Consider the following 22974-nt stretch of genomic DNA (forward strand, 5'->3'; position numbering starts at 1 on the left):
CAGTTTGCTACAACAGGAAAATAATCCTGCAGCAACAGGAAATGTGAATTATTATGTGGATTATAATTAATGCACATTTTTGTAGGGGTTCTCATAGGTGAAGTTAGGCCTTGTGGTGCTCATAGGTGAAGTTAGGCCTTGTGGTACTCGTGAATTTCCATCATTTTTTCAGCTTCAGGCGAGCCCTAACATCTCACTTAAAACATTGCTTTTGTGTTTAATGTGTTATGTAGCTGGGTAGTATAAATAATTGTATGTAATACATTTGCCTTCTTGTATCAAAATAGTAGACCTGTGTGGTTCAGTTGGAAGAGCATTGAAACACCAAAGGCTGTGCGTTCATTTCCTGTTGTGGCCACCCCATATATAAAATGTATGCAAGAATGACTGTAATTGGTTTTGGATGAAAGCATATATATTACTAAGGATTAATGACTTAGCAGAGGGTTGCATTTCACCAGCACAGAGAAATCTGATATTGTTGAGGGTGACAAACTTAATTGTCAGTCACACAACTCTCAGCAGTTGCCAGTAAACAGTGTTTTTTTGTTGTTGTACCTATCACTTCTTGTATCAAGTCACCCAGCTATTCTGAGAAAGCGGCTTCAAGGTCTAGATTCGATCAGATCAGGTGTTAACCGGGCGGTGTCCAAGCGGGTGTTTAGGCGGTGTCCAAGCGGGTGTATAGGTGGTGTCCAAGCGGGTGTTTAGGCGGTGTCCAAGGGGGTGTTTAGGCGGTGTCCAAGCGGGTGTTTAGGCGGTGTCCAAGCGGGTGTTTAGGCGGTGTCCAAGCGGGTGTTTAGGCGGTGTCCAAGCGGGTGTTTAGGCGGTGTCCAAGCGGGTGTTTAGGCGGTGTCCAAGCGGGTGTTTAGGCGGTGTCCAAGCGGGTGTTTAGGCGGTGTCCGAGCGGGTGTTTAGGCGGTGTCCAAGCGGGTGTTTAGGCGGTGTCGGAGCGGGTGTTTAGGCGGTGTCCAAGCGGGTGTTTAGGCGGTGTCCAAGCGGGTGTTTAGGCGGTGTCCAAGCGGGTGTTTAGGCGGTGTCCAAGCGGGTGTTTAGGCGGTGTCCAAGCGGGTGTTTAGGCGGTGTCCAAGCGGGTGTTTAGGCGGTGTCCAAGCGGGTGTTTAGGCGGTGTCTAAGCGGGTGTTTAGGCAATGTCCAAGCAGGTGTTTAGGCGGTGTCTAAGCGGGTGTTTAGGCGGTGTCCAAGTGGGTGTTTTGGCGGTGTCGGAGCGGGTGTTTAGGCGGTGTCCAAGCAGGTGTTTAGGCGGTGTCCAAGCGGGTGTTTAGGCGGTGTCCAAGCGGGTGTTTAGGTGGTGTCCAAGCGGTGTCCAAGCGGGTGTTTTGGCGGTGTCTAAGCAGGTGTTTAGGCAATGTCCAAGCAGGTGTTTAGGCGGTGTCTAAGCGGGTGTTTAGGCGGTGTCCAAGTGGGTGTTTTGGCGGTGTCGGAGCGGGTGTTTAGGCGGTGTCCAAGCAGGTGTTTAGGCGGTGTCCAAGCGGGTGTTTAGGCGGTGTCCAAGCGGGTGTTTAGGTGGTGTCCAAGCGGTGTCCAAGCGGGTGTTTTGGCGGAGTCCAAGCGGGTGTTTAGATGGTGTACACGTGGGTGTTTTGGTGGTGTCCAAGCGGGTGTTTTGGCGGTGTCGGAGCCTTCAAATCGTGTGAGCAGCTTGCTCTTGCAATCATTGCGTCGAAGCCACACCCACCCCACTTGAGTTAGAAATTCAGAACGAGAAAGTGTAGGCTACTATAGAAACAATTTCACTCAAATTGAAAAATGTATAAACAAAATAATGAGGATTTCTATCAGTCTAATCGAGGTAGATAACATCTCACATTCCAGTGTTCCAACTTGTAAACAAGGCTGGGATTTCTGTTCATGCGACGCCGTTGAGCCAATGGCAATGTCCGCTTTAGGTATAATGCTGGGAGCCACTTGTGAATTTGACAGCTCTAATGAAGTCCCAACTCCGACACAGTCAAAACAAGCGCCACGCGGGGGCGTTGGCTACAGATGATCTGACTGATTAGAGACACTATGTTTTAGCTACAACTGCTGCAGCAATGTGAATTCTTGTTCGTTTTTCCTCTCCTGCTTTCATTGTGTCCTCAACTACCACCTACCAGGTGTACACTAGAGTCTCTAGACAAAGCTAGTTCTATAGTAGCACATTCTACTCGTGTGTTGTGTTGTACAGTCGCAAAATACATTCAAACCTGTCAATGTTAGTCTATGGAATCCCAGACACCTATGTATAGATATGTAAAGGTTTCTTGTGATAGATATGTACAGGGTTCTACGGTAGTCAGTACGTGTGTATGCATGATAATATATGTAGCTCAGACCACCCATGATATAGATTCACCATCTCAGCAATCATATGACTCATATCAATAAACGGACTGAAACGTACAACTTCCTTTATGAGTCCATCAAATGTGTTACGTTTCATCCTCTCAGTGTTCATATGACTGGTATAAATAAACTTGCTTACTACTGTGTCATAGCGAACTGACCTGACCTGACCTGTCTTTCTCAGATTCTGATTCTGATTCTTGATTCATAATGAGTATAGTACTGACCTGACTGATTCAGATTCTGATTCTGATTCTTGATTCATAATGAGTATAGTACTAATCTGACTGATTCAGATTCTGATCCTTGATTCGTAATGAGTATAGTACTGACCTGACTGATTCAGATTCTGATTCTGATTCTTGATTCATAATGAGTATAGTACTGATCTGACTGATTCAGATTCCGATCCTTGATTCATAATGAGTATAGTACTGATCTGACTGATTCAGACTCAGATTCTGATCCTTGATTCGTAATGAGTATAGTACTGACCTGACTGTCGAGACCCAGTAGCAGAAGCATGATGAAGAAGAGGATAGCCCAGAAGGTTGGCAGCGGCATCATAGACACAGCTTTAGGATAGGCAATGAAGGCCAAGCCAGGACCTAGAGAGGAACAAGAAGAGAGAGGGGGATGGGGAAGTGGAGAAAACACAATTAGAAACCAGGGTTCTATCGTTTGATTTGGTCTGATGCCGCCATGGTGCGTCCATATATAGCACAGACCAAACTCGAATGTTAAGAAATAAAGAAATCCTCAAGGTGTAAAATCTGTCTCGTCTCGTCTCATCTTATCCTTACAATCACAAACTTAAGGCCATGTAAGTATAATGCATTGTCATGGTCTCTTAACTTATGGTTCCTGGTAAGACTAGGTATTCATGTTATGAAAAGAACTATCAAAGAAGGTCAACGTAGTCTTACAATAGCAGTACGATGTTCATCCAATATCAGCAACTGTATCAATAACAATTACACTACACTAGTGGGATATATAGGCTAGTATATAACATGACTACTATAGTATATAGTAGAATATATAGGCTAGTATATAACATGACTAGTATATAGTAGAATATATAGGCTAGTATATAACATGACTAGTATATAGTAGAATATATAGGCTAGTATATAACATGACTAGTATAGTATATAGTAGAATATATAGGCTAGTATATAACATGACTAGTATAATATATAAGCTAGTATATAACATGACTAGTATAGCATATAGTAGAATATATAGGCTAGTATATAACATGACTAGTATAGTATATAGTAGAATATATAGGCTAGTATATAACATGACTAGTATAGTATACAGTAAAATATGTAGGCTAGTATATAACATGACTACTATAGTATATAGCAGAATATATAGGCTAGTACATAACATGACTAGTATAGTATATAGTAGAATATATAGTATATAATAACAATGACAGGATCAGAGGCAACATACGTCGCCTCTTCTCGATTGTAACTATAGCAACGTCTCGATAACGTGGCGTTATAACGTTGGGATAACCTGTTACAACAGAAGTTAAAAAACAAAACAGGAAGAACAGCAAACACATAGTATAAAGTTGGTTTAACTGTTAAAATAGGCATCCAACCAAACACGACATGACTAGCTGGCAGACTGTCGGAGCTGGCATTGTTACTTCAGTACTAATAGTTACTAAATAAAAGCCTCTCTCGTGCTTGAGGCTGGTCTAGCGGGTAACAGCGTCGCCTGCAGAACATATGTATCACCCTCAGCGTTGGTACCAATCTGAATCTACTCTGCATCTCCCTAAAATAAAACCTCTTCAGGATCAAGTTGCAACAGTTTAAGACAAACCTGCCTCTTCCCCAGTCAGTGCTTACAGCACAAGGTATAAAGCTTCAATATGGTATCACAAAACCAAAGCTCTCCTGTCGAAATACAGTTGGATTACTTCTATTAAACTACTTACAGTAGCATTACTCTCGTACAGTCAACTAATCAACTAGATTAGTTTCATCCATACGAAGAAAATATTTATTTTCCTACATACATTCACTGCATCTCTGTATTCAGGCAGGAACGCCCTGTACAAGTTTCCTGGACTGCGATAAAGTGTGTTCAAGGCCAAAGCAGACTGTCCAGGCTGACTAAACACTGTCAGAGGGGGTCAACAATACTGGATTGCAGTGTATTAAAAACAAAGACCCATATGTCATATTATAATTATAATGTATTTCTTACCAGAGGAAAAATGAGGGGTGTTTTTTCTTAATTACAGAAGAAATAAACTAAAAACATCGACACTGATGCATGTCTCTTGTAAATCCACAGTAGAAGAAGAAAGAAGTTTTCAAAGTAATTGATAAATCATGCTTATTATTATTGCCCCAACACAATAGGTTTACAATGAGAAAACAGAACGTATAGAATCCACAATGGGCATCAACCACTGAACTGAAAATAACATTGGAAAATATGGATAAGTATGCTAGACCTTAAATACAGAATGAAGTACCCATGAGTCAGACTTCTTTGTTTTTGTTTTGTTTTAAACTTGGCACAAGATGTCCTCTGATTACTGACTCTCATACAGTAGATATCTGTTGGAACAGGCTGGAACAGGACACTTAAATCTCCTGGTAAACGTGAGAAGAAAAGGTCATGATGGATCTCTCAAGCATGGCATGACTCTTTGCTCCCTAGCATTCTGGATAAGATCCAATTTAAAAGTAAAAACTTTTTTTTTTTCCACCAGCATTTCAGTTGATTGCTTGAAGAATCCAACCAGATCCAACTCTGTGAAATCCACGTCATACAGAAGCACTGAACATTTTTATCACAGTAAGCTGTTTTTATACTGTAACTTGCTATTTTCTTTCTGTCAACGAGTGTTCAATTGCCGAAACTTCCATATTTTGATGCCGTTTTTAACAAAAAATAAATCCACTTCTTTCATTACATTTAACTTTATCTAATGTCTTTAAGATTTTGTATTATTTCTGTTGGATAGAACCAGCAACTGTTGTTGTTTATTTGTTTGTTTATTTGTTGTTTGTTTATTTTAAGTAGCAGCGCCCACCATCACTGCCACTTTAACCACCTCGTACCTGACTCTGCCACATCGGCAATGTCCACCCCTTGCTCTTGTGCCATGAAGCCCAGGACGGAAAATATTGCGAAGCCAGACACAAAACTGGTACCGCTGTTGAGGCCTCCCAGCAGCAAACAGTCCCTATATCACACATATGTCATGGAGGTTGTTAATGAACACAAAAGGAACCTAGATCCCCCACTTTTTGTCTTGTTTTGTTACCCATTTTTCTTTTTTTACCCCTGGATTTGGCCCCACAACCAACACCTCCCTCCCGCCCCCCCTGGCGCTGACACTCACCTATAGCAGTTGTATTTGTACTTGTTGTAGCTCCCCAGTGACGTCATAGCTCCCAGACAGATGGCATAGGAGAAGAAGATCTGAGTGCCAGCATCAATCCAAACCTGGAGGTAGAAGGGGAGAAGTAGACACGAAGGCTGAGGCGCAAGATTTGCGATACATTGGGTAGTATTTTGACTATTTTGGCTATTATTATGGTAGTATTTCGGGTAGTATTTTGACAGATTTTCTCTACACATGTTTGCTTATCCCAGGAGAATCACGTTTGCCAATGGACTAACAATGAAAATATGCTTTACTGCCAACTACACCACATTTACATTATCTTGGGGCATAAGTCAAGGTTGACCTTTATCTCCTTTCCTATTCATTATGGCGATTTTTTAAAAGATAACATCAAAGTTAAATCTAGAATCGGCTTCCTATTCCGCAACAAAGCATCCTTCACTCATGCTGCCAAACATACCCTTGTAAAACTGACCATCCTACCAATCCTCGACTTCGGTGATGTCATTTACAAAATAGCCTCCAAAACCCTACTCAATAAATTGGATGCAGTCTATCACAGTGCCATCCGTTTTGTCACCAAAGCCCCATATACTACCCACCACTGCGACCTGTACGCTCTCGTTGGCTGGCCCTCGCTTCACACTAGTCGCCAAACCCACTGGCTCCAGGTCATCTACAAGACCCTGCTAGGTAAAGTCCCCCCTTATCTCAGCTCGCTGGTCACCATAGCAACGCCCACCCGTAGCACGCGCTCCAGCAGGTATATCTCTCTGGTCACCCCCAAAACCAATTCTTCCTTTGGCCGCCTCTCCTTCCAGTTCTCTGCTGCCAATGACTGGAACGAACTACAAAAATCTCTGAAACTGGAAACACTTATCTCCCTCACTAGCTTTAAGCACCAGCTGTCAGAGCAGCTCATAGATTACTGCACCTGTACATAGCCCATCTATAATTTAGCCCAAACAACTACCTCTTTACCTACTGTATTTATTTATTTTGCTCCTTTGCACCCCATTATTTCTATCTCTACTTTGCACCTTCTTCCACTGCAAACCAACCATTCCAGTGTTTTTTTACTTGCTATATTGTATTTACTTCAACACCATGGCCTTTTTATATTTTTATTTATTTATATATATATTTTGTTTGCCTTCACCTCCCTTATCTCACCTCACTTGCTCATATTGTATATAGACTTATTTTTCACTGTATTATTGACTGTATGTTTGTTTTACTCCATGTGTAACTATGTGTTGTTGTATGTGCCGAACTGCTTTGCTTTATCTTGGCCAGGTCGCAATTGTAAATTAGAACGTGTTCTCAATTTGCCTACCTGGTAAAATAAAGGTGAAATAAATAAATAAATAAAATATTAAACTCAAAGTATTTGAAAATTCTAGATTTATGCCAGGATTTAGTGTGGTTTGTTTGAATCCTGGCCACAGCTGCTAAATGAATAGATAGATGAATAAAGTCCCCAGACAATGTGGGGCAGGGCAGGGCTGGGCAGGGCAGGGCAGGGCAGGGCAGGGCAAGGCTAGGTGGTTCTACCTCGGGGTCTTTGAGACGTTGCAGGTCTGGGTACAGGTAGAACTTGATTCCTTCAGATGCTCCTGGCAAAGTGACGCCGCGAATCAACAGAATGATTAGCATGACGAAGGGGAAGGTAGCGGTGACGTAAACAACCTGTAGGAAAACAGAGGACAAAACGTGAGACAATGTATCAGTAGATTTACACATTATTAGTGTAGATCTCACAAACAATATCATTATTTTGTTAAAAAAACACTTCAAATCGTATGTGTTATGACATTGAGACATTCTAAAGTTAACTGTCAGAATCAGGCTGTCACAAGACCATCTTTTATCACGATCCAATCCTTTCTGCTATACTCTCGCCTCTTGTTTTGTGAAGGCTGACTCTACGCTTTCCTTTTCAGGAACCAAAGACCGCAGATAGCGGATAACTAACAGCTTAGAGGGACAAGGAAACATAAATCAGCCTAAACCAATGAATAAATGAGATTGGGGCAATAAGACAAGGTGTCTGGGATCGATCCAGCTTCCTAGCAGTCCCCGCGGGTGTTGCTGTGACTGGTCTGGCTCTTGTCTACACTCGTTATACTGAGATGTAAATGCACTGTGGGAAACTACTCTTGGTTTATAGTGACAGCCTGTACTATATAGTAGTAGACTGTACAATTTGGTGTATCTCCTTAAGATGTATGATACACCAGGCAGCATCAGAGCCCAGAGATAGAGAGACAAACAGGAGGAATAACAGAGTAACTATCACCGCCAAACCCTAACGCTTAAACTTAGCGTAATCCTAAACTTAAACCAAGAAAGTTGTTGCATATCAACCAAATTGATAGTTTGAGCATCTATAGACCATATATAGGGGAGTATTGATGGCCTCTGTTGCATCACTTCTGCTTTGTTTGCTCTTTGTGGTCTCGGACGGTAACTTTAGTGACAACTGCTAATGTATAAAGGGCTTTATAAAACCGGAAATGGACAGAAATGGCATCCCAGCTCACCTTTCCGGTGGATTTGACTCCCTTCCAGATGCAGAAGAAGCAGATGACCCAGACCCCCAGCAGACAGAGGGCCAGGTCCCACTTGACCTCCCCAATCTCATCTATGCCACTGGAGATGCTGAGGACATTACGTCTATGGAGAGAAGAGAGGACACACACAGTCAGACTTGTTTGATGTTAGATTAGTAGGACGCCCAGAGTTTTTAGGTCAGCTATAACTATGTCCCATAGATTTTCGTGGCCAGTTATAACTAGGGCCCAGAATTTTACCAAGTCAGCTATAACAAGAGACAATAATTTTACCAAGTAAGCTATGACAAGGGCCCAGAACTTTATCAGGTCGGCTATGACAAGGGGACAGAATTTTAACAAGTCAGCTTTAACAAGGGGCCAGAATTTTAACAAGTCAGCTATGACAAGGGGACAGAATTTTAACAAGTCAGCTTTAACAAGGGGCCAGAACCTGCTTTTTATAAAGCATGTACTACACATCAGTCCTCAGATAAAGGTCACTTCCCTAGAATCTTTCACAAAAGGTACAACGTGTGTGGATGTTTCAGAGAAGCCGAATGAAAACATCAGACATGACAGAGTAGACGGCTGGCTGGCGTCTATCTAAATATCAGTTTACGGCTTGTCCTTCAGCTCCAGCCAGACAGTCTCTTCTCTACTCTTCTCAGTTAAGAGTGGTTTACCTGTTCCTGGCCCTGTGTTTGTGTTTGCCTAAGCATTCGTTCACTAACCACACTGCCAGCGCTACCAGATAAACATTACTGTTGGGAGGGGAAAGGAGAAGCAGGGGAGAGGAAAGGAGAAGAAGGGGAGAGGAAAGGAGAAGGGGAGAGGAAAGGAGAAGAAGGGGAGAGGAAAGGAGAAGAAGGGGAGAGGAAAGGAGAAGAAGGGGAGAGGAAAGGAGAAGAAGGGGAGAGGAAAGGAGAAGAAGGGGAGAGGAAAGGAGAAGAAGGGGAGAGGAAAGGAGAAGAAGGGGAGAGGAAAGGAGAAGAAGGGGGGAGGAAAGGAGAAGAAGGGGTAGGAAAGGAGAAGAAGGGGAGAGGAAAGGAGAAGGAGGGGAGAGGAAAGAAGAAGAAGGGGAGAGGAAAGGAGAAGAAGGGGAGAGGAAAGAAGAAACAGCAGAAAGGGGAGAGTTGGGGAAGGTGGGGAAGGGACAGCAGAGAGGTGGGGAAGGGGGAAGCAGAGAGAGGTGGGGAAGGGGGAAGCAGAGGAGAGGTGGGGAAGGGGTAAGCAGAGGAGAGGCGGGGAAGGGAGGGGGAAGCAGGGGAGAGGTGGGGAGGGTGCAGCAGGGGAGATGTGGGGAAGGGAGAAGCAGAGGAGAGGCGGGGAAGGGAGGGGGAAGCAGGTGAGAGGTGGGGAGGGTGCCGCAGGGGAGAGGTGGGGAAGGGGGAAGCAGGGGAGAGGTGGGAAAGGGGGAAGTGGGGGAGATGTGGGGAAAGGGGATATATAGGTGAGAGGTGGGGAAGGGGGAAGCAGGGGAGAAGTGGGGAAGGGGGCAGCAGGGGAGAGGTGGGAAAGGGGATATATAGGTGAGAGGTGGGGAAGGGGGAAGCAGGTAAGAGGCGGGGAAGGGGGAAGCAGGTGAGAGGCGGAGAAGGGGTGAAGCAGGTAAGAGGCGGGGAAGGGGGAAGGGCAAAGAAAAGTGGGAGGGCTAAAGGACGTGATAACAACAAGAATGGAGCCCTAAACTTGAACGCTAAAAGGCTACCTATTTTACAGTGAGGCCCTTTGCTACATTTGTACCTGTATTTAAACAGGTAGTGCCTTGGTGGTCACATAGGAGACCTTTATTTAACCAGGTAGTTCCTTTGAGGTCTCAAGAGAGACCTTTATTTAACCAGGTAGTGCCTTTGAGGTCTTAATGGAGACCCGTGAAAGGAACTAAATGAAAGGAACTAAAAGGAAAGGAACTAAATGAAAGGAACTAAATGAAAGGAACTAAAAGGAAAGGAACTAAAGGAACTAAAAGGAAAGGAACTAAAGGAACTAAAAGGAAAGGAACTAAAGGAACTGAAAGGAACTAAAGGAACTAAAATGAAAGGAACTAAAGGAACTAAAAGGAAAGGAACTAAAGGAACGAAAAGGAAAGGAACAAAAAGGAAAGGAACTAAAGGAAATGAAGTAAAGGAAAGGAACTAAAAGTAAAGGAACTAAAGGAACTGAACTAAAGGAAAGGAACTAAAAGTAAAGGAACTAAAGGAACTAAAAGGAAAGGAACTAAAGGAACTAAAAGGAAAGGAACTAAAAGGAAAGGAACTAAAGGATCGAAAAAGAAAGGAACTAAAGGAAAGGAACTAAAGGAACTAAAAGGAAAGGAATTAAAGGAAAGGAACTAAAGGAACTAAAAGGAAAGGAACTAAAAGGAAAGGAACTAAAGCAACTAAAAGGAAAGGAACTAAAGGAACTAAAAGGAAAGGAACTAAAGGAAAGGAACTAAAGGAACTAAAAGGAAAGGAACTAAAGGAAAGGATCTAAATGAATGATTCAAGTAGCTAAATCAAGTATATCCTAGCACTGTACTCACTCCCAGAACTCAGTGAAACTATCCTGTATAGAAAGAATACATTTAAATGAAGTTACATTTAAAAAAGTTACTGTACTCACTCCCAGAACTCGGTGACGGGCGAGGTGAAGTTGGTGATGTTAGCGGCCAGCATCAGGGTCTTGTTCTTACGTACGGTGTCCTCCACACAGCGGTCTGTGTTCCAGGAGTTCTTACACTTGGCCCAGGGCAGCTCCGGCTGGAAGCACTGGAACAGGTAGTACAAACCCCAGGCCAGGATCACTATGTAGTAGATGTTCAGGAGGGACACGATCACAATAGAAGCGTAGCCGATACCTGCAGCGGGGAAAGGGAAATGGAAAGGTCAGGGCTCATGAATATTAATCTTGCCAGACATCAGAAAACATGACATATACAGAGGCTTGCATCTGGATGATTGAGATTATAGTACACTGTACAAAAACACTTAGAAAGGGAGATTTGGTATTAAGAAACCCAATGTAGATCAAAGTTGCAGTGAACTCATGTGTGTTTTGAATGCTGTTGTAAATCATTTAGAATTAGGATGTGAAAATCTCCTCTTCTCCCTCCCCTCCACTCCTCATCCTCTCCTCTCTTCTTCCTCCTCTCCTCTCATCCCCCTCCTCCCTCCTTTCCTCTATTCTCTCCCTTCCTCTCACAGATCACATGTTAACGTCCCTGTTGAACACAAACAGCAGTGATAACGTCCTCCCACAGTCACTCAACGTCACTACCCTGAATGAAAATCTACCTCCCTTCCTCCATCCTCTCCCCCTCCCTCCACTCATCCCACTGTCACCCTCTTGTCACTTCCCCTTAATGAAAATGAAACTGGGGCGCCCCCACCAATCCGTTCAGGCAGGCAGACACCAGGGCTGAAAAGTAACAGGTCGTTTTGCTGACGTCTGAATGTATTATACAAATAGAGAGGGTTAGAGTGAGGCTTGGCCTGGTTTGGCTGGAGGTGAGTGCCCTTCTGTGTCCCAAACAGCACCCTATTCCCTATACAGTGCAATACTTTTTGGCCCATACTGCACTAAGTAGGGAACAATTGGATGCCATTTGAGATTTAGCCTATGTCTACAGGTAGAGCTTGTCAGCCTGCTGCCTTCTAGACTGATACATACACAGCGTACTAGCATTGTCTTTCCTGTTTCTAAGATGTCTGCTTACCTGTCTGCCTGTCTGTCTGTTTGCCTGTCTGCCTGTCTGTCTGTTTGCCTGTCTATCTGTCTGTTTGCCTGTCTATCTGTCTGCCTGTCTGCCTGTCTGTCTCCTTCTTGGGTCAGACCTCATTGCTAGGCATCTCTCTGATGTTTTCCTGCGCTGCTACCATAGCAACCTATAATTCAGCACATTCTGTTCACAGCATGGCTGAGTCTCAAGGGCTTGTGTGTGTGTGTGTGTGTGTGTGTGTGTGTGTGTGTGTGTGTGTGTGTGTGTGTGTGTGTGTGTGTGTGTGTGTGTGTGTGTAAGGGAGGGGCTACTTTAAACTATCTCAGATATAAAATATATTATGATGTGTTAAACACTTTTTTTCCTCCCTACATGATTCCATACGTGTTATTTCATAGTTTTGATGTCTTCACTATTATTCTACATGGTAGAAAATATTAAAAAATAAAGAAAAACCCTTGAATGAGTAGCTGTGTTCAAACGTTTGACTAGTACTGTACATTTAAAAACATTAACATGTAGTGTGTGTGTGTGCGTATCTATCAGTTACACAAACATGTCAGTAAGTACACGCAACCAGTAGGTCACATGGGGCAGAAACGTTGTGCCGTGAGGTGTTGCTTTATTTGTTTTTTAAAACCAAGCTTTCTGTTCACTTGTCCTATATAAGATGGACGTGTGATCCATGCACTCATGGCTCTGTATAATACTGTACATTTCCTTGAATTTGTTCTGGATTTAGGGACTTGTGATTTGTGAGTATTGAATGTGATTATTTCTGCAGTGGTAAAATAACAAAATATCAGAAACAGACAAAAAATAAAAAATTCTGAGTGGTATGAGCAAATACACAGGACAAGAGGGAGTGCCGCCAAGAGCCTTCTATTAACTTTCAGTTTCCCTCAACCGTCAGTACTGAGTGTGTAATACAGTTGAAGTCGGAAGTTTACATACACCTTAGCCAAATACGTTTAAACTCAGTTTTTCACAATTCCTGACATTTAATCCTAGTAAAAAGTCCCTGGTTTAGAAATGTGTGATATGTCAGAATAATATAATAATAATAATAGTAGAGAGAATGATTTCTTTCAGCTTTTATTTCTTTCATCACATTCCCAGTGGGTCAGAAGTTTACATACACTCAATTAGTATTTGGTAGTGTTGCCTTTAAATTGTTTAACTTGGGTCAAACGTTTTGGGTAGCTTTCCACAAGCTTCCCACAATAAGTTGGGTGAATTTTGGCCCATTCCTCCTGACAGAGCTGGTGTAACTGAGTCAGGTTTGTAGGCCTCTTTGCTCGCACACGCTTTTTCAGTTCTGCCCACAAATTTTCTATAGGATTGAGGTCAGGGCTTTGTGATGGCCACTCCAATACCTTGACTTTGTTGTCCTTAAGCCATTTTGCCACAACTTTGGAAGTATGCTTGGGGTCATTGTCCATTTGTAAGACCCATTTGCGACCAAGCTTTAACTTCCTGACTGATGTCTTGAGATGTTGCTTCAATATATCCACATCATTTTCCATCCTCATGATAGCATCTATTTTGTGAAGTGCACCAGTCCCTCCTGCAGCAAAGCACCCACACAACATGATGCTGCCACCCCCGTTCTTCACAGTTGGGATGGTGTTCTTCGGCTTGCAAGCCTCCCCCTTTTCCTCCAAACATAACAATGGTCATTATGGCCAAACATTTCTATTTTTGTTTCATCAGGCCAGAGAACATTTCTCCAAAAAGTACAATCTTTGTCCCCATGTGCAGTTGCAAACCGTAGTCTGGCATTTTTATGGCGGTTTTGGAGCAGTGACTTCTTCCTTGCTGAGCGGCCTTTCAGGTTAGGATGATATAGGACTCATTTCACTGTGGATATAGATACTTTTGTACCTGTTTCCTCCAGCATCTTCACAGGGTAATTTGCTGTTGTTCTGGGATTGATTTGCACTTTTCGCACCAAAGTACGTTCATCTCCAGGAGAGAGAACTTGTCTCCTTCCTGAGCGGTATGAAGGCTGCGTGGTTCCATGGTGTTTATACTTGCGTACTATTTTTTGTACAGATGAATGTGGTACCTTCAGACGTTTGGAAATTGCTCCCAAGGATGAACCAGACTTGTGGAGGTCTACAGTTCTTTCTGACGTCTTGGCTTATTTCTTTTGATTTTCCCATGATGTCAAGCAAAGAGGCACTGAGTTTGAAGGTAGGCCTTGGAATACATCCACAGGTACACCTCCAATTGACTCAAATTATGTCAATTTGCCTATCAGAAGCTTCTAAAGCCATGACATAATTTTCTGGAAATTTCCAAGCTCTTTAAAGGCACAGTCAACTTAGTATATGTAAACCTCTGACACACTGGACATGTGATACAGTGAATTATAAGTGAAATAATCTGTCTGTAAACAATTGTTGGAAAAATTACTTGCGTCGTGCACAAAGTAGAAGTCCTAACCGACTTGCCAAAACTATAATTTGTTAACAAGAAATTTGTGAAGTGGTTGAAAAACGAGTTTTAATGACTCCAGCCTAAGTGTATGTAAACTTCCGACTTCAATGCAGCCAGGGCATATCAGTTGTCAGTTAGTTGTCAGTTAGGAGATGAGGGAGTCTAAGGGGAACAGGATACATCTGCAGTATAGGGCACCTAGCAACCAGGCAGTATCAAAATAAGGCTAGCTGGTTGGACTATCCTGGAGTAAGTGTGGGCGAGGCAGAGGCAGTGTAATACAATGTGTGGTATCTTTCCTGGCCTGGGCTGGCATGAATATGATTGACCTGTCCATCAATTATTTACTATTCCTTAGTAGGCTACGCCATTCGTACATCACAACATTTGATTGCTGCTAAAGGGCATTGACCTGATTTGACCAAGAATGCTCTGCTCTTCTACAGTAGCTATGATTGCCAGGCCGTCATTGCAAATAAGATTCTGTTTTTTTAATTGACTTACCTGTATGAATAAGAGTTGTATTTGATTTTATATTTATTTAACCACAAAATACCCTTGAGGGTAGAAACCTATTTTATGAGGGCAACCTGAAATAATACCTAAAAATAAAATAAAAATGTACTCACCAGTAAAGATGTACCCACCAGTAAAGATGTACCCACCAGTAAAGATGTACCCGCCAGAAAAGATGTACCCACCAGTAAAGATGTACCCACCAGTAAAGATGTACCCACCAGTAAAGATGTACCCACCAGTAAAGATGTACCCACCAGTAAAGATGTACCCACCAGTAAAGATGTACCCACCAGTAAAGATGTACTCACCAGTAAAGATGTACTCACCAGTAAAGATGTACTCACCAGTAAAGATGTACTCACCAGTAAAGATGTACCCACCAGTAAAGATGTACCCACCAGTAAAGATGTACCCACCAGTAAAGATGTACCCACCAGTAAAGATGTACCCACCAGTAAAGATGTACTCATCAGTAAAGATGTACCCACCAGTAAAGATGTACCCACCAGTAAAGATGTACCCACCAGTAAAGATGTACCCACCAGTAAAGATGTACCCACCAGTAAAGATGTACTCATCAGTAAAGATGTACCCACCAGTAAAGATGTACCCACCAGTAAAGATGTACCCACCAGTAAAGATGTACCCACCAGTAAAGATGTACCCACCAGTAAAGATGTACCCACCAGTAAAGATGTACCCACCAGTAAAGATGTACTCACCAGTAAAGATGGGGCAAAGTTTTTCCCAGCAGGTGATTCCACCCTCGGAGGTGTATTGTCCCAGGGCCACCTCCAGGAAGAACACAGGGAGACCGCCGCCAAAGAGGAAGATAGTGTACGGGATGAGAAATGCACCTGGAGGAGGAGAAGATGATAAAACGATAACCGCGGTAACCACAAATGTGTCAGATTCAAAAGAAAAAAAGTGGGACAAAAACCAATGGAGTACGTGTGAATCGAGGGAGTAACTTTCTCAATCGGAGTATTACGGTAAACAATTTGACGTCAGTAAATGTTAGAAGGGAGGACATTCGTTAGTCAAGTATGTAAACCTTCGAATGGTTGGTCAATTGGAATGGCTTTGAACTGCAAAGCCTTCAGGTTCTAGACCTAGACAGCAGCTGTAATGGAACCATGGTTACATGCAGAGAGACTGCTACCTGATGACCTGTATCAACACCATCTGCTGACTTTAATCCCCTCGTAGAACGCAACACTCTGCTTCTTCTGCTTACATGGATATGTCACAGTGAAATAGGGTCATTGACCCCAAACCTCTTAGAATACAGAGTTGGAATTGGAATGGCTTCCTTCCCTTTCACCCTTCATGTCCTAGTCAGTAGCTGTATAGGAGACAGAAACTCACCTCCGCCATTCTTATAGCAGAGGTACGGGAAACGCCAGACGTTCCCCAAACCCACGAAGCCGCCAGCGACGGACAGGATAAAGTCAAGTTTGGAGTTCCACTTCTCCCTCTGGACGGGTTTCCCCTCTGCCTCGTCCTCGGGCCGGGTGCCCGGGCTCTTCCCCGGGGAAGGCTTCAGCGTGTCCTTATGGAAGTCCTTCAGACACTGGAGCTTCTCTTTCTGTGCCATGCTGCAGGGGGAGATGGAGAGGATTAGATAGAGTTCATCTGAGGCCGTTGATATCGTAAGGACCGTAACACAGCTCTATTTAACCTGTCAAATGCCATAGCTATAATTCACATTCACATGCCATACAGTCATGTCAACACAAATTCCCGGAAGGGGTTGGATATCCTCTTCTCCTTATCTAACCCTGGTATGTAGCAACCTATCTTACAGTATATGCATCAATCATTCCACATGTCTATAATACTGTAGTAATATTTTAGATTTGAGTCATTCATAACTAGACAGGAAGTTCTTGGTGTAATAATCTTGAAGTATGTAGGATATCATGTAGACGTACATCAGGGCCGCCACCCAACGAGGTATAATATACATAGTCATAGATTTGTATATTCAGTTCCTATTCACCTGTGGGCTGCCACTCAAAAATAAAAATACATTTTAAAAAAGATACGTGAATACAAAGTATTGATCATTTTGATGAGTTTAACAAATAATACATTTGTTATGTAAAGGAAAACAAACTAAAGGAAGTGAGTCTCCACCCCCAACCCCACCCAGCCAACATGTCTCCACCCCCAACACCACCCAGCCAACATGTCTACACCCCCAACATCTCATCCCATTGCCCCAACCCCACCCAGCTAACATGTCTCCATCCAACCACCCACCTCTCACCCCACCTGGAAACAACCCCTTCCCACCACCCTTGCGACTAGGGTTTCTTGTCTGTCATAAATATATAGTTATACGTTTGTTTTGTTATTTCCTATTGTTGGACATAAAATACCGTAAAAACACCAGCCAATCAGCTAAATGTGAATTTAATTTGTTTCATAGTATTCCCACGCATAATAGAGAGATATATGTGATCGTAAACAAATTTAAGAAAGGTTTGAAATTTTTATGTTTTAGTAAAATGTTACACCTGTTTGGGGTTCTTGCTGGTCAATTTGAAGTCTACAAATTATTTGTAATTATGTTCCGGCCCCCTTACCATCGGCTCAAGATAATTTCAGCCCACGGCTGACTCTAGTTGATGATCCTTGGCTTACATAATCATGATATTTAGTCCGAATTTGACTGGATTGCCATTTTGGCATCATACTAAATAAGAATATGTTCTTAATTGACCTGCCTGGTATAATAAAAGTAAACATGCAGTTGAAGTCGGAAGTTTACATACACCTTAGCCAAATACATTTAAACTCCGTTTTTCACAATTCCTGACATTTAATCCTCATTAAAATGCCTTGTCTTAGATCAGTTAGGATCACCACTTTACTTTAAGAATTTGAAATGTCAGAATAATAGTAGAGAGAATGATTTATTTCCATTTTTAATTTCTGTCATCACGTTCCCAGTGGGTCAGAAGTTTACATACATTCAATTAGTATTTGGTAGCATTGCCTTTAAATTGTTTGACTTGGGTCAAACATTTCGGGTAGCCTTCCACAAGCTTCCAACAATAAGTTGGGTGAATTTTGGCCCATTCCTCCTGACAGAGCTGGTGTAACTGAGTCAGGTTAGTAGGCCTCCATGCTCGCACATGCTTTTTCAGTTCTGCCCACAAATTTTGTATAGGATTGTGGTCAGGGCTTTGTGATGGCCAATCCAATACCTTGACTTTGTTGTCCTTAAGCCATTTTGCCACAACTTTGGAAGTATGCTTGGTGTCATTGTCCATTTGTAAGACCCATTTGCGAAAAAGCTTTAACTTCCTGACTGATATCTTGAGATGTTGCTTCAATATATCCACATAATTTTTCGTCCTCATGATGCCATCAATTTTGTGAAGTGCACCAGTCCCTCCTGCAGCAAAGCACCCCCACAACATGATGCTGCCACGCCCATGCTTCATGGTTGGGATGGTGTCCTTCGGCTTGCAGGACTCCCCCTTTTTCCTTCAAAAATAACGATGGTCATTATGGCTAACAGTTCTATTTTTTTTCATCAGACCAGAAGACATTTCTCCAAAAAGTACGATCTATGTCCCCATGTGCAGTTGCAAACCGTAGTCTGGCATTTTTATGGCGGTTTTGGAGCAGTGGCTTCTTCCTTGCTGAGCGGCCATTCAAGTTATTTATTTATTTTTTATTTTACCGTTATTTTACCAGGTAAGTTGACTGAGAACACGTTCTCATTTGCAGCAACGACCTGGGGAATAGTTACAGGGGAGAGGAGGGGGATGAATGAGCCAATTGTAAACTGGGGATTATTAGGTGACCATGATGGTTTGTGGGCCAGATTGGGAATTTAGCCAGGACACCGGGGTTAACACCCCTACTCTTACGATAAGTGCCATGGGAACTTTTAATGACCTCAGAGAGTCAGGACACCCGTTTAACGTCCCATCCGAAAGACGGCACCCTATACAGGACAGTGTCCCCAATCACTGCCCTGGGGAATTGGGATATTTTTTAGACCAGAGGAAAGAGTGCCTCCTACTGGCCCTCCAGCACCACTTCCAGCAGCATCTGGTCTCCCATCCAGGGACTGACCAGGACCAACCCTGCTTAGCTTCAGAAGCAAGCCAGCAGTGGTATGCAGGGTGGTATGCTGCAAGGCATATGTCGATATAGGACTCGTTTTACTGTGGATATAGATCATTTTGTACCTGTTTCCTCCAGCATCTTCACAAGGTCATTTGCTGTTGTTCTGGGATTGATTTGCACTTTTCGCACCAAAGTACGTTCATCTCTAGGAGAGAGAACTTGTTTCCTTCCTGAGCGGTATGATGGCTGTGTGGTCCCATGGTGTTTATACTTGCGTACTATTTTTTGTACAGATGAATGTGGTACCTTCAGACGTTTGGAAATTGCTCCCAAGGATGAACCAGACTTGTGGAGGTCTACAGTTCTTTCTGACGTCTTGGCTTATTTCTTTTGATTTTCCCATGATGTCAAGCAAAGAGGCACTGAGTTTGAAGGTAGGCCTTGGAATACATCCACAGGTACACCACCAATTGGCTCAAATTATGTCAATTAGCCTATCAGAAGCTTCTAAAGCCATGACATAATTTTCTGGAATTTTCAAGCTGTTTAAAGGCACAGTCAACTTAGTATATGTAAACCTCTGACCCACTGGAATTGTGATACAGTGAATTATAAGTGAAATAATCTTACTGTAAACGATTGATGAAAAATGGACATGTGTCATGCTCAAAGTAGATGTCCTAACCGACTTGCCAAAACTATAGTTTGTTAACAAGAAATTTGTGGAGTGGTTGAAAAACGAGTTTTAATGACTCCAACCTAAGTGTATGTAAACTTCCGACTTCAACTGTAGATATAAATTGTTCTGTCATTCTACCTACAGGTCAGGCCCTCCAAGTCAAAAGCAAACTTTACACACATCACACATACTACTGTGGACATTTAGGAGCCGAAAGTTAAGATGGCTGGCGAATGACAGAGGTGAGAAGTCAAGATCTAGAACTTGATGCCCTCAGCCATGGTCTCTAAAACAGTTTCCATTTGTCAATGGCTCTACTCTCCATGTTCTACCCGTCTCCATGTAGTCAAAGAGAACTACCGTATGTTGAAATGTAAACAGATATGGTCATGAATCCATTGAAATCACCTGGACTAAGAATATTTCAAAGACAGACCAAAGCAAATGCAAGTACAAATACTGATTCTGAAAGTTGATGTGTGTACTGTTGCTGTATAAGCACTGACTGCCATGCATTAGAGGTTATCATTTTGAACTTGTCACAGGTAAGCATGCCCATGACGCCTGACAGTACAGTAGGTTCAAGACCTCTATACACACCGTACTCAATCACATGACATACTCACTTCCTCCATCAGTCACTTTCTTTTCACCCTGAGGACACTATCTATCTCTCTCTCTCTCTCTCTCTCTTGGTCTCTATCTCTGTGTATGTCACCCTCACACTCTGTCTTACTCTCTGTCTCACTTTCTCTCTCTCCCTTTCAGTCTCTCACACTGTCTTACTCTCTGTTACTTTCTCTCTCTCAGTCTCTCTCGCTATCTCCTGTCTCAATTAAATTAAATGTCAATTTAAGGGATTTATTGGCATGGGAAACATATGTTAACATTACCAAAGCAAGTGAAGTAGATAATGAACAAAATTGAAATAAACAATAACAATTAACAGTAAACATTACACTCACGTCTCTCTTTCCGTCTCTCTCTCTCTCTGTCTCTTTCTACTTCTCTCTCTCCGTCGTTTCTCTCTCTCTCTCTGTCTCTCTCTGTCTCTTTCTGTCTCTCTCTCTCTCTGTCTCTTTCTTTCTCAGTCTCTCTCTCTCTCTCTCTGTAACTTTCACTCTCTTTCTCCGTCATGCTGTGAGGTCAACCGGTGAGAGGACTAATCACAGATCAATAAAAGCACAAACACTCTCTCTCTCTCTCTTTGTTAAAGCTATTCAGAGCTATTCACATAAATCAATAATATCATCTATCCAAAATCACTGAAGCATTATCATACAACCATTCTAAGTAGCTTCTGAGAGACATTTGTCGATAAAGCTGTTTGTCGATAAAGCTTTACAAGGATATTTTGAACACGAAGTACCTCCAGTCAATAAACTTCAACCAGCCACATGTATCCTTCCCTTCTCATAACATAACAGTGACAGAGACCAAAACAAGACATAGCCTTGATAGTCAGCAGTAAAGCTGTGTCACTAACAAAGACAATTGACATTAGAATGAATCAATAACGTCAAAGAAAATAGACAGTGAGAGAGAGAGACAGAGAGACAGAGAGACAGAGAGACAGAGAGAGAGACAGAGACAGAGACAGAGAGAGAGAGAGAGAGAGAGAGAGAGAGAGAGAGAGACAGAGACAGAGACAGAGACAGAGACAGAGAGAGAGAGAGAGAGAGAGAGAGAGAGAGAGAGAGAGAGAGAGAGAGAGAGAGACAGAGAGACAGAGAGACAGAGAGACAGAGAGACAGAGAGAGAGAGAGAGAGAGAGAGAGAGAGAGAGACAGAGAGAGAGAGAGAGAGAGAGAGACAGAGAGAGAGAGAGCACCTTCCTGAAATCATCCACTTTGCATGTATCAAGTACACTTGTACGTCAAGACAAAGACACTGATGAACCCAACAAGAACGTTAGTGGGTCTGGGCAGCGATCCACACCCCTGCGCATTTCCATTGGAACCACTTCCCCTTAAATATCTCAGAACTTCCAGGTCCTGAAGTAGTGAAATACTAGTTTAGTTTCTCGGGTCAAGACAAAAGAAAGGCTATGATTAAATTAATATTTGTAAGGTTTAAATATGAAAATGTAAAATGACCATACCTGATGGCTTTGCCTACAAAATTGTCTCATTTAATGGTCTCATTTAATGGCACGTCCCATGTATTCTCTGAAAAACCTCAAGTAAGTATTTCACTGTAAGGTTGTTGTATTGGGCGCTGTATTCGGAGCATGTGATAAAATAACATTTGATCTGATACACACAATTGACAGCACTTTGCATTTCACACATTCAGGAGTAGAGCTTTCACACATGCACACAATAGTTACACCTATGTGCATCATAAGCACTACATATCTGTGCATTGTGTCGTAGTTACTGTGTGCCGACAAGGCATTTTAAAGAATGAACAAAATGGTATTGACATAAGGCTGTTGTTTTGTTGTTGACAGGTGTTTCATACAAGGATCTCAGGGTAAATGAGTCGTTTAGACAGTGAATAGGAACAAGAGTAGAACTCAAGTTGACAAAGACTTAAAGCACTTTGTGACAACTGCTGCAGTGCTGATGTTCAAAGGACTTCTTTCTATATAAATACATTTGATTGATATAAAGACGTATGCTAGCCTAATCCCAGATTTATCTGTACTGTCATGCCAAATGGCAATTTTATTTATTTTTCTTTAACCTTTATTTAACTAGGCAACTCAGTTAAGAACAAATTCTTATTTACAATGACGGCCTAGGGAACAGTGGGTTAACTGCCTTGTTCAGGGGCAGGACGACAGATTTCTACCTTGTCAGCTCGGGGGATTCAATCTTGCAACCTTTCGGTTACTAGTCCAACACTCTAACATCTAGGCTTACCCTGCTGCCCCAATGGCATGACCAATGACCATAGCAGACAATGACCAAGACAGCACGACCAGGCTAGAGGTATCTGAAGGTGACTGGTGGAACTCGAAACACAGAACAGAGTGTGATGGGAATGTGACCACCCCTCAGTCTATTCCAGATAAGCAATCTAAGGTTTCCAGTGACTCAATTCAACTCTACACACAATATGATCCAAACACTATCTGATCAACGTGTGTTGTGTTCATGGATGCCTCTGTCTGTCTGTCCGTCCGTCCGTCCGTACCTCATTTTGTGGGCAGTGTGCACATAGCCTGTCTTCTCTTAAGAACCAGGTCTGCCTACGGCGGCCTTTCTCAATAGCAAGGCTATGCTCACTGAGTCTGTACATAGTCAAA

The 22974-nt window shown here is 42.6% G+C and overlaps 1 protein-coding gene across 1 annotated transcript in view; it reads right to left on the reverse strand.

Annotated features, from left to right (window-relative positions):
• LOC129842253 (sodium- and chloride-dependent taurine transporter-like) overlaps positions 1 to 22974 on the reverse strand; it is a 52665-nt gene that overhangs the window by 23905 nt on the left and 5786 nt on the right. Inside the window, exons 2-9 of the mRNA XM_055910731.1 lie at positions 16322 to 16551; positions 15676 to 15810; positions 10897 to 11131; positions 8281 to 8413; positions 7292 to 7426; positions 5732 to 5835; positions 5448 to 5572; positions 2845 to 2957 (exon numbers count right to left, since the gene is read on the reverse strand). Of these exons, the coding sequence (XP_055766706.1) occupies positions 2845 to 2957; positions 5448 to 5572; positions 5732 to 5835; positions 7292 to 7426; positions 8281 to 8413; positions 10897 to 11131; positions 15676 to 15810; positions 16322 to 16550 (1209 nt within the window). The 5' untranslated portion in view covers position 16551. The remainder of the gene's footprint in view (positions 1 to 2844; positions 2958 to 5447; positions 5573 to 5731; positions 5836 to 7291; positions 7427 to 8280; positions 8414 to 10896; positions 11132 to 15675; positions 15811 to 16321; positions 16552 to 22974) is intronic.

The sequence above is a fragment of the Salvelinus fontinalis genome, unplaced genomic scaffold (genome assembly GCF_029448725.1).
Source record: "Salvelinus fontinalis isolate EN_2023a unplaced genomic scaffold, ASM2944872v1 scaffold_0027, whole genome shotgun sequence".
NCBI lineage: Eukaryota > Metazoa > Chordata > Actinopteri > Salmoniformes > Salmonidae > Salvelinus > Salvelinus fontinalis.